The sequence below is a fragment of the Branchiostoma belcheri genome, unplaced genomic scaffold, assembly GCF_001625305.1.
Source record: "Branchiostoma belcheri isolate BF01 breed outbred unplaced genomic scaffold, Haploidv18h27 scaffold9, whole genome shotgun sequence".
Taxonomy (NCBI): Eukaryota; Metazoa; Chordata; class Leptocardii; order Amphioxiformes; family Branchiostomatidae; genus Branchiostoma; species Branchiostoma belcheri.
Window position 1 is genome coordinate 5,353,565 of NW_017804575.1, and position 12,595 is coordinate 5,366,159.

At 42.1% G+C, this 12,595-nt stretch overlaps 1 protein-coding gene across 1 annotated transcript in view; it reads left to right on the forward strand.

Annotated features, from left to right (window-relative positions):
* Positions 1-11,680, forward strand: part of LOC109487846 (protocadherin Fat 4-like) — a 122,511-nt gene extending 110,831 nt beyond the window's left edge. Inside the window, exons 9-13 of the mRNA XM_019791938.1 lie at positions 3,659-3,726; positions 6,758-7,062; positions 7,404-7,612; positions 8,006-8,282; positions 9,039-11,680. Of these exons, the coding sequence (XP_019647497.1) occupies positions 3,659-3,726; positions 6,758-7,062; positions 7,404-7,612; positions 8,006-8,282; positions 9,039-10,990 (2,811 nt within the window). The 3' untranslated portion in view covers positions 10,991-11,680. The remainder of the gene's footprint in view (positions 1-3,658; positions 3,727-6,757; positions 7,063-7,403; positions 7,613-8,005; positions 8,283-9,038) is intronic.
* Positions 11,681-12,595: the final 915 nt, after the last annotated feature.

Consider the following 12,595-nt stretch of genomic DNA (forward strand, 5'->3'; position numbering starts at 1 on the left):
CAGGGATTTAAATCCCTGTCTATTCCTTTAGTTAGTCCTTTAAAGGGGACATTGTGATTTGGTTAGTACGTTAAGTGCTTTATTTATTTATTCATTTATTAAGTTTTACCACGTACAATATGCACTGTGGATGGCATGGCGAAACAGGTGTTTCTGACATGAAACACCTTTTCAAAGCCGCCATACCAATAAAATGACAAAACAATACAAAAAGTAATCAAATCACATCATAATACAATTTGAGAAACAAATAAATAAACTTAAAAAGTACAAGGCAAGTCAACTTATTAACATTGTGAGAGTTATTGATTCAAGACAACAAATAACGACAGTTATATAGCCAGCAGTGATATCACAGTTAGCGCGGTCTTGTGGCCAGACAAGTAGCGCAACCACAAGATAACTGCCACGTACAGGGTTGCTCTAAACTAACTAAGTGCTTAACTACATTTTTTAACTGTTGCATCGACAAAAATGCCATGCATGTGTAGCGAAGAAATGGTTTGAAACTCTAGCCAGGTGGACTCTGATTGTACAGATGGTAATCTGTGTTTTGTGATACCATATCAGGTGTTCCACAAGCCACATTCCTTCAACACTTTCTTCACTCAGGTAAAAGGCAGGTTGTTCTGGTCACCTGGCTCCTTTATTTGTGGATCTTTGTCTCACCTGTCTGTGTTTCGTAAACGGGGTAATATTACCAGTTCAGTTTCCTTATTTCTTACAGAAGGTCGATGTTTATTTCCACACTGTGCATGTATAACGGGCACTGGACCTGTAGTTAGTGACCCTGGTTTTGGATCAGAAGGTTCAGAGTTCAAATCCCGCACTGCCTTTGTATTTCCTCTGTTGTACTTGCCACTGGTTGTTCTGAGCTACTAAGTTATTTTTCAGGTCCATTGTTTACAGTACTTCTCAAAAAGAGCAAAGGACTCTACCCACCACAATTTGAACCTACATGTATGTACATGTACTATACTGTACAATGTATGTGTCATTGCTGCAAGTTTTTTTTTTTTTGGTTGTCTGATAAATCTTAAAACAACACAAAACAAACACTGCAGAATCCTCTTTTCCCTTTTGACTGCAAAATCAAGTCCCCACAAAATGTATGATTATTTTTTTTTCAACCTTTATTTGTATACTACCTATATTTATACACTAATTATCAGTAGTGTACATCAAACATTTCAGTAGACAACCATAAACTAAAGTATCCCCTCTTTTGTTGCCAAGCCAGGTACATGTACCACCTAGCGCTCGCCCTACCATGACAGGGTTTCATGTTGGCCAACTGCCCCGGCCGTTAATTGATTCCCTCCATTCGAGCGTACTGTTGAGCCGAGGCCAAGGCATTGGCTGCTCCCCCTTAAAAACCCACCGATGTTTGGGCAGCTTTTCCGCCATACAATACTCAGAATTACATCAAGTGCCCACCCTTTATAAAAACTGACTTACAGAATAATGGGGGGTAGAGAAGGCAAGAATGGAGCCCCCTCACGCTTTTAAGAAAATGGTTCGGTTTCTTGTGTTTTTCTTCTTGTGGGAGGGGCATACTGGCAAAGACAAGAACTCGATGATGACCTTAGGCGAACTGTAAAACAAAACAAAACAATGGTTGTTAGTTAAGAGTTTTGTTTAATTGTAACCATGGTTACTCGAGGTAAAGTCAAACCACCTGCCAGTTAGTTTTTTTTCTCGCGAGGGCTTTCCCCAGTGTTAGAAATGTCTTTAACGACTGCATAGCACACTTGAGAATTTTGCCTACTGTCGTGCCAACTCTAAATCGACTGTATGCCCTTCGAGATCCTAGTTCTTCCAGGTGATGGCTTTCTATTAGCCCCATACTCCACCCACATAACACAGGTAGACAGCCGGCTTTAGGGGACAATTCTTCTCTTGGTTTTTTAGGCAATCTGTCATGATGTATCAATTTCCACTTTTTCCAACATTGGAAAGAGGAAACTGAACTACGTAGACCCTGTTATTTTAACAGCAAACAAAAAACAAAATTTGTAAACACAAGTGGAGAATTAAGGCTATTCTAAACTACACGTACCTAACTGTATGATATGCGAAGGATTAAACTTTTTCTATGTACAGATGAAAATATAAGGACATATAGTTATGACTATCATTAAGAGTATGTCTTTGTATTGTTTGCAGGGGTGTATTGTAACTTTAAAGAAAGTTTTGGCTGTGGTAGCAGCTTGCGTCTAGGTTCTAAGATTGCCTGAGCTCCAATTAACTGTTGACCAAAGTATTTTGGGTCCTGCTGCAATGTTTGCCTGCTCAGCTTGTGTGTTTGCTGTTGTTTTTCCACCATGTTGGTCACACAGAGTTGAGTTTGTCCCACTTGTTTGGTGTTTGTAGGGGTGGGAGGAGGGAGGGGGCAGTTGGCAAGTGGGAAAGGGGAGGGCTTAAAGGTTGATTGACAGCTGTCATCTTTAAGTGGTGATTTATAGGAAAAAATCTGTCACTTCTAACATCAGGACATTTCCTGTCTTGAATTCATCTTCAAGCACCCAGAGATCCTGTGACCTTTCACCCAGCTTGACCAAACAGGTGACGCCTCAAACACAACAACCTGTTAAAGAGAAAAAGATTACGGAAAAGCCCATGACTGGATTTATAAGGACTGTCCTAGATTCTCTCCAAAGCTAATCGAATTACAAACGCTGACTTGCCTGATGACATTGTCGTGGGCGAGACAGTGAACAAGGTTTAAAAGTTCCAAATTTTGTCTACCTTGACCTATCCGTGTTTTGTCTGAGGACAGTAAACGCTAAAAAAGGAAACGGAGAAAGCCCAACCCGGATTCCGCTGACAGACCCACAAACATCCCAACATTCTGTCCTGACAGCGAGCAAACTCTGAGTCGACTTCCTGCACAGGTGCCACGTACAATGTACGTCAAGCGTGGATGTGGAAATAAAAGTCTGACACCCGAGACCAGGGTGCGATCCCCTGAAAGACCTTGCCTCTTTTGTTGTCTGGGCCGAGTCACTGTTGACTTGACTCGTACTTTATGTACTGTGTCGTCGTGCCGTTTCGCGACGGCACTTTTCCGTCACACGTTAGGCTCCAAGTCCTGACATCTAGAGGAAAATGTGTTTGTTCTTGAAGACAAATTCTACTTCTACAAGTCCATGTTTTCCTTCTTGGTCAATATGTATATCCTGTAAGGTGACGTCGTGATGGTTTAAGTAGGTTGTTCGTTGCTGCCTCCTTTAAAAGGATTAGGTTTGTTCTTGACATTGGAAAGATGAATGGTTTAGGAATGAATTACAATCTCTTTCAACGTTTCAACACAATGACTGTACAGAGGGATTGGATATGGTGTGTGCAGGTTGGCCCACACACATTGATTATGTTCTTGACAATTCATCATCATATCTTGCATCGATATGGGCGTGCTCAGTAAAACGAAACAAATCAGGATCAATAAAGAAATTATCGCCAAAATTGTGATAACTTTCTCAATATCACCCAAGAGCATATTAATAACCATGTCATTGTAATTAGAGAATTGTTAATGAGTGACAATACAATACATGAATGAAGCCACTCTATGCGCTGTACACATGTATTATGTGTATCATAAAGCACAGGTTTCGACAGAATTTAATAAAGAACAACAATTTCTTTTGTTTTTCAGGACGGCACCCTGATTGTGGACAACTGTGGTTCAGCCTGTCGTAACACAGGAGGCACTGGAACAGCAAGGTAACATTTCTACTGTAACACCTTTATATCAATATTATTTATAGCAATCTGCAGTCAATGCGACAACCTCAGTTGGGATAAAGTTAAAAAGAACTCTTGACGAGTTTATTTATGTCACACACACCTTATGTCAAACTCTTGATGACCCAGATTTAGATATACCTTTTTTCCATCAAAATGTGTGTCACTTATTCAGTGCCCTTCAATAGAGACTCTACAGACAAAAAGAAGTCTTAGAATTCCACTCATACTTCATAAAAGTGGTTCCTGAAGCAAACCAACCTTGTCTTGTCTTGGTAGCCCCACCAAAGCAACCTACCAACCCTTCAAACAAAAACATTAAGGATAACATACTAAGTAGAGGTAGCACTGCAGGATATTGAGTTACAAAGCTTAAACCATTTTGATTCATTTTCCATTCTTTTTGAATTATACTTAAGTGGAGATCAGGGTCTTTGCAGTGAACTTGATGTTGGAATTAAATGGAAAAATGTGTCCTCCAGAACCTCACATCCCTTTTTATTAGGACCACCCCTCAGAGAATGCAGGCATTTCAGCCTTTCCTGGGCCAAATCATGATGCACCTTGAAGTACACGTTTAATGGGTTGAAATCCTTGCATACCTTGAGATCGGCTTTATGAATCGTGAGGCACATATGAACAAAGCACCATTTGTAGCCTTGACGTCACTACCACTTTGCAATGTCCCAGGTACATCAAAGAAGGGAAAGATTGGCAAGATTTATATAGTGGTTCATTACCCAACTTGGGTAGCCATTGAGTCAGCAGAACTTGTGCCAAAAGCACATTTCAGATGTCTTCATGCCCTTTCTTAAGGCCTTGGCTTTCTGTTCACTGGAAATTTTTGAAACTGGAAACTTGGATCGTGAGAGTTTTAAGGCTATGGAATTTCCAACTACAGGCAATTAAACTTTGAGGAAAGTTGAATCGGTGTCTTGGGAAGTACTGAAAAGATAATTTAGTCTTTCAAATTTGAGGTTTACAAATGACAATTTGGTATGTACGTATACTTATATCATACCCGTTAACGTTCGATAACGGGTTCCGGACCGGTCCGTACTTTACGGTAAGGCCCGGGCTCCATGGCTTCCATAGAACAATTCGAACGCGTTTTGTCCTAACCGTGTGCGCCGCTTTCGAAAATTCGAATACAGAATCCGAACGTTGGAACTGGTGTTGTTGCATGTGAGGGTTTAGGGGCACCAACTTTTGGCACATCTTGCATTGAAAGGCGCGTTTTCTTGGGTGGGTATGACATAAATAAAATACAACACGGTGTATTCCGCATCGCCCTCGGTCCCGGCCCTCCTGCAAGTCGGATCGGCCTGCGGCCGTCGGGCGATCCGACCCGCGGTCGGGCCGATACCTCGGGCGATACGGAATACCCCGTGTTGCATTCTATATTTATGAATGGAAGCAGCTGACCCTTTTGATTTTCAATGTCAAATCATCAAAGGAAAAGATACTTTTTTCTTGCGTAGATCTTTTTTTTTTGGCCACTTTGCAAGTCTGCTACCACTCATTGGTTCCATCAAATCTCCATCATGCCTAGACACATTCTGTGAATTGTTTTCCATTGCAAAATGACCTTAACTGTCTAGAACTTACTCTGTATGTTCACCCACACACCAAATTTCAGCTTAGACCACCCTAGCTTTTAGGGTAAATTGTCAGAACAGTTTGGCTCACCATGAAACAATAATAAACTAAGAAATAACCTGTACTACGTGTTGCGGCCCGCTTGTTCTCAGTGATTGACAAAATATTCTTTTGAAACATACATGTTTACTGCACATGAAGTGTTGTATATATGTTTTGCATCGAAGTAAAGATAACAAACATGATTTGAAGCTGATTCATAACACTATTAACAGTGTTATATTCATCAAAAACGTACATGTTTGCTACAAACGGACAGTTGCACGCTTTGTGACGACATTTTGGGTTCGACTAAAGATAACAAACGTAACTTCACACTGACTCATATCAGCAGGATAATCTTCTTAAACACACATGTTTACTGAAAACTGACACAATTTGCTGTCATTACAAATAACAAATTTCACTCCAAACTGACTTGATGTCATATGTGATAGGCATGCTTTGTGTTATGACGTACAGGAATTGTTTCAGTTGTGCATCTAGTTTAAAAAAAAAGTTGACTCTATAAATCTTTAATAAGTAGAACATAAATTCTGCTCAGTAGATTACAATATAAACTGTGCATGCTTTAGACGTTTGGGGGAACACTTGCCTAACGCTGAGGTCACATTTTTAAACCGGGGCCCGGCCGGGCTGTTTGGAATAGCAAAAAATCAACAATTTATATCATGAATATAAGCAGATAGTTCCCATTGTTAATATTTTCACCTTTTTTGTGCTTGGATGTCTTTTATATCATACTTTTTGATCCATAAGACTGCCCAGCCGGGCCCCGGTTTGGAAATGTGACCTCAGCCTAACAGGCCAGATCCTGGATTGGCAAATAAATTTTTTAATGTAAGAACTACATGTATTGTACAGCAATAATGTGAATTGAACCATTCCAATGATTCATTGTTCCTCAGTGGTTTTGTTGTAATTATTTATTGCTGTAATTTGTGGCAATTTCTTATCCAAGAATGAACCTTAAGAGTATTCCTCATTTCTGATCCATTTCTTTTCAAAATTGTCACTCGTTTCTTTGGCCTTCCTACACAAAAATGATCAAGATTTATCTATGTAACTTTTAAAGTTGTATTGTTTCCAAACCAAGGCACGTTGGAAGCATTTCGGTCAAACTAATTGATTTCTGCCTAACTGTACAATCCATCTGCTAATCAGCCTGGTGAGATCATTCCTCCTCTTGGACAAATAAACCCTTCCTGACAAGATAATCCACTGGTTGGTGCGGCAGGGGGAGGAATAATCCCCCTACTATACAAAGATAAATCCCAGACTCCTTGGAAATGGCCTTGAAGATTTTCAGGATGACCTTGTCTGACCTTCGATTTCCCTTGTTTTTCTGCAGCGGCCTGGACCTGAGCGGCCTTCCCATGATGCTTGGCGGGGTGCAGACGATCGACGCGATCCTGGTGCGACCTGGGCAGGTTTCGTCCAATGATTTCGTGGGATGCATCCGCGAGGTCACGATAAATGGCGTGCCCCTCAACCTGGCAGTACCCCTCTCTTCCCGCGGTATTTCGGACAGATGTCCCCGGGCAGCAAACACGTGCTCCCCAGATCCATGTAAAAACGGCGCCGCGTGCCAAGACAAATGGTCCAGTCATCAGTGCCAGTGTTCAGACATCTATGTTGGTGACAACTGTGACAAAAGTGAGTGCACCAATGTCTTCGAAACACTATTTCTCTGTAAACCTTTTGTGGTGTCAATGCCCTCATCTTTTTTTCAGTGATATGCCAAGGTAGCTGTATAAACCTTTAAGTTAGCTTTTCTTAATAATGCAAACCTTTGTTTCTCTTACTTCACCCAAGCATGTAAACCATACATTGCTTTTAGCTTGTCTGTACATGTATGTCTGTCCATGTACATGTACAAATGTATGTGTGCATGTTTCTGCAGTGTAGTTTCTGTACATCATGATAGAGGGCGCTAACCACCTGACTACTAAGTCTTGTTACACCACTGTATCTCACCGATCCCCTACTTTTTGCAGGACGTGTTCCCTTCTCCTTCGGTGGCAACAGTTTTGTGGAGTTCCAGATCAAGGAGAGCTACGTACGGGAACTCCAGCTGGGGAACCAGGTGTCAGGCCGCAGGAGGAGAGCCAATCAGGACACGTCTCTGTCTCTCAAGTTCCGCACACGAGAAAACAACGGGCTGTTGCTGTATGCAGGAGGCTCAGTCAGATACACTGTCCTGGAGGTATGCTTACACTAAAACTACCTGACCTGAAAATAAAATGTATCTTATCCATTTGAATTTCAAAGTTGATTGCATCTTAATGGTTTGCGGTGTAATGATTTGCATTTGTGTTGCATTAAATTCTGCTGCTATATTCATGAAGCATGGTGATTTTTTGACCCAATAATCAGTGAAAAAGAACTTTTATTATCATATAATGTTACTAATGTGTAAGCCACTATGTCACTTCTTTGCTCCAAGTTGAGTCCAAACACTTGGTGTTGTACGGCATATACAAAGTCAATGATTTTCTGGTAACTGAACATTTTTTGTAGGAGTTTTGTAGAAAATTTGATTCACATCCCCCTTTTAAGGTCAGTAGACATGAGCGCGATTTTTGTTTGTATTTACTAGGTGAAGGCAGGAAAGCTGGTGTACTCGTACAATGCCGGATCAGGACACAGGACCAGGGAGATCGATGTGGCGGTCACCAACGGCCTGTGGCACACGGTCACCCTGGTGCGCAGGAGCACCTCCACCTCCCTGTTCTTGCAGAATGAAGAGCAGACGCAGACAGACTGGAACACAGAAATCACCGGGACGACCCACGACTTCCTGAGCTCTGACGTCACCACCATGTCAGTTGGTGGAACCAACACACCTGTCACTATCGAGGGCCAGACTTTACCAGGTACACAGTCAAGTATTCTTTGTTTCCACTTGAAAATTGGCCATCAAGGTGGATCTTTATAGACAGCGAATGATTGTGACTTTCTCTTGACAATGGAAAAACACATGCTTTCAAGTGAATGGAGGGTGAAGGCAACAATCATGTATACGATTGCACTGTGTTGAAAGGATGTGTCACACATAATGAATGAATGAATGAATGAAGACCTTTATTGTACATTTGTGTTCTACAGAACTAAGTACAGGTCGCATGGGTACAGAACATGAACATAAACATATACATTACAAATATATGAACATATAAGAGTGTAAATAAATGTCTAATTTCTATTCTTTTCGGCTTCATCTCGCTTGGTAGTGATTGTATGGATATATGCGGCTGTGAGATTACTTAGAGTAGGTTTATCAAAAGTTAAAAGGAATACAAATTTCTCTTCACTAGTCAAATAACTAAAGTGGGGAAATATACTTAATACATGGCTAAAAAATATGAGTCTATCTCTACTATACAAGGGGCAATCTATGGTGAAATGTATTTCATCTTCTATTCGGCCTAAACTGCAGAATTGACAGGTTCTTTGTTCTAGAGGAGTGCGGTTATGTCTTCCTGATTTGATTCGTAATTTGTGACAACTGATTCTTAGTTTTGTAATGGAGGACCTGTGATGTACATTGTAAGTTACATTGTTAGCCATTTATACATCTGTTACAGTTGAAATTTTGCCTCTGCTTTAACCAAATGTACTTTTTTTGGCAGGATTTGATGGCTGTATTGACGAACTGAGGTTGAACGGTCAGCTGCTTCCCTTCGTTGGCTCTAACAACATCGTTATCGCAACTCCGTCGGAAAATGTTGGCGAAGGCTGCCCCAGCCCTGCCGTGTGTGTGCCCAACCCTTGCCCCAACAACCTCCTCTGCATCGACCAATGGCAGGAGCATGAATGTGTGGAGCCTGGAGCCTGTGCCTCGTCTCCGTGTAAGAACAACGGAACGTGTATTCCTAATGACAGCGGATTCAGATGTCGCTGCGATGGAAACTACAACGGCACTCTGTGTGAAAATGCTATCGCGTGCATCGGTTTTACATGTGGGAAAAACCAAGTGTGTGTCGGAGTGGGGGCCACAGGTCGCACCTGTGAGTGCATGGAAGGATACGGGGGAGACAACTGCCTCCAACAACTGCCTCAGGGCGCAGCGACAGGGTTACACATCGGTGTGATTATCGTTATCGTGTTCTTCTGTCTCGTTGCGGTCATCCTCCTCATTGCCTTTATCGTGTACCACCGGCGACGCATGCTGAGGAAGAGAGATCAGGTTCCCAAAACCACGAAACAAAATGGTGGGCACATGGCGAATGGTGGTCAGGAAAACAGAGCGTACAACACCGATGACATTGATTCTGTGACGCCGTACTTGGGTGACGGAATGATGACTAACGACACCATGTATGACCAAAAAGCCATGCACTTCAACGAGCGGGAGGTGAAAATGCGCGACCCCACACCAGACATCATTGAACGCGGACGCGGCTCCGTACCAATCGACAACATGGATGATGATGACGTCGTCATCGAGAACGATGACGGCATAACAGCATTGAGTCGCCTGCCTGAAGACAGAGACCCGTTTCCTGAGCACTACGACTTGGAAAACGCCAGCAGTATCGCTCCCTCAGACATCGACGTGACATACCAAGCCTACTACAAAGCGTTCCGCGAAGGAAAGAGGTACAAACAACCAGTACCCAACCGACACAACCACCACCCACGACAGAGCCCCAGCAGTCTTCTCCACCAGGTGCACATGAGAGACAGTCCCAACCACCTCGCTCGTAAAAGCCCCAACCACCTGTCACACAGGGACAGTCCCAGTTTCCAAACCTCCGCCCGACAAAGCCCTGCCAGCCACCTTCTCCGTCAGAGCCCTAACCACCTGGCCAGGCAGAGCCCTGCTAGCCATTTAGAAGGGCCCATGAGGCCGCTGGGCATGAGGACTAGTTCGGATCACCTGCCTCCGTCCGAGCATGGCAGCCACTACAGCGGCAGCAGCATGGGCTCCAAGAACCGCCGCCGGGCGAAGAGCCCCTGTGCCAGCTCCCACGGACGAGGCAGCAGACCCAGCAGTAGGTTAAAACAACCCATAGAACAGATTGAGATGGACAGTGGGCCGCCTGTCGGGCTCTCAGTCGAAGAAGTGGAGATGCTCAATGCTCGCCCAAGACACAGCGTTGCCAGCACTATGGATGGTGCGTCATCCATAACAGAAAGAACTATGCCAGTCAACGACAAAATCATGAGTCTACTAGAACCCCCCGATTTGTTAGAACCCCCTGAGAGTAGCACCGAGGAGAGCCAGGATGATTCCTTCACCTGCTCCGAGTTTGAGTACGAGCGGGAGAAGCCGTCGAGAAGCAGAAACAACTTTGACCCGAGAACTAACAAAATGTTCCCTCACGGCGACAACGGTTCGTTGGGAGGGTCCCTGAGTACGCTGCTAGAGGGCGACGACCCACAGAAGAAGCACGCTCTCCCTCCAAATGGCACGTTCAGCTGGGACTACTTGCTAAACTGGGGGCCGAACTTTGAGAACCTGGTGGGGGTGTTCTCAGACATTGCTGCTTTGCCTCCCGATGCTCAGAGCAGGGAACAGAACTCTGACGAAACAACAACAAAAGTTAACGGCGTGGCCAACAATGAAGAGTATGTGTAGGCAAATCATCATTAATTTGTTGCCCTACTTGGTACATGTATAGCACGCAAATGTAAATGCTATCCTTTAATATAGAAATAAAGAATCAATGGTGAACACAGATATTTCTATCCAGTGAATAGAATATTTATTGGCATCAAGTAGACAAATAGATGTGTGATTCCTTTTATTATACAAAGTCTTAAATCATATCATGATAATACAATGTATATATGATGCCACGTACATGTATTCCCTGTGCCATTTGTATCTTCGCAAGCAAATTTCTGCACCTTTTCCAAGATTTTTAAACTTTCCACATCACAGTCATGCTTCCTTAAATGGCAAAATCTATATTTTTGTATCCTCCATTGAAGTTGTTCACAATGAATTCTGTAATTTACGATTAGAAAATGTAGTGAAGAAAATACTAAGGTACATTTGTATGTTTTGAATCGTGAGATGTACAGCATTGTATAAAACATTACTAAGATAGGATTTGTTTTTATAGTGTCACATATGACAAGTCCACAAATTATGAATGTGGGGATGGATGTGTATAGATAGAACAGATAGAAGGAAAATTGTTTTTATATTATGTATGTAAGCTGAATGTTGTTTTTTTGTTTCTGTTGTGTTCAGATGTAGTTGATTGTAATGATTATTGATTACCAGCTTTTGTATATTTGTATGGCAATATTGGAATAAACTTTCCAGTATGAATAATGATTGTGTTTTTCGTATTTTGAGTAATATTTCTGCTTAATTGGGTTGAATGAAGGAATATATGAACCCTTAAAATGGCCAGCATATGAATGAATGAATAGTTGATTTACATAAGGCCACAGCAAGTAAATTTTATGGATGACATCCTCCGCAGACTCCAAATCTAATGCGAGCGGGCGAAAAAAAAAACAAGGCGGGCCGAAAAAAACAAGGTTCTTACATTTTAAAATTTTGACTCAATCATTGTACAAATGGTTTTGATTCAGTGAGAACATCACATACATGTATACACAGCCAGCATCACGTATCACTGCATCAAAGTAAGAAACAAAACATTAAATCTGAGCCTTTTCTTCTTTCCTCTCTTTATAGTTATCTGCCATCCACCTTCCGGCATGGCAACAGATATCTTTGCCCATTTTCGGCATGGTGACCACTGTCAGAAGGCAACAAAATTTCTTGTTTTTTTTTTCCAAAATCAGGCAAAAATTAATGCACGCGTAGATGTCATCCATAAAAATTTCTTGCTGTGGCCTAAGATGACAAGAAAAACATATAATGGCAGCCCTTATAGGCTGAAGAGAGTATGATTTACAATGTGTTAAAAATCTATACAACTTGCCAATGCATTAAAAGTTTACAACCATTAAGCTTTATTGTTTTTTTAGTAAACCATCATGACCAATGCCTGTAATAAAATCTTGGAACAGGTATTACAGTGACTATGGAAAATCGTTTAGCATAAAAACTGCAATGCAAAGAATCATGATAGTCATTCGCATTGCCTCTGACAGAGAAAGTTGCCTAACTCATTGCCTTTCTGGTGATGCAACAGCGTCCCCTTGCAGTTATATGAAGTATTACATCTTGAGTGGTCCTTAATGTCAGGGATGTACTTGT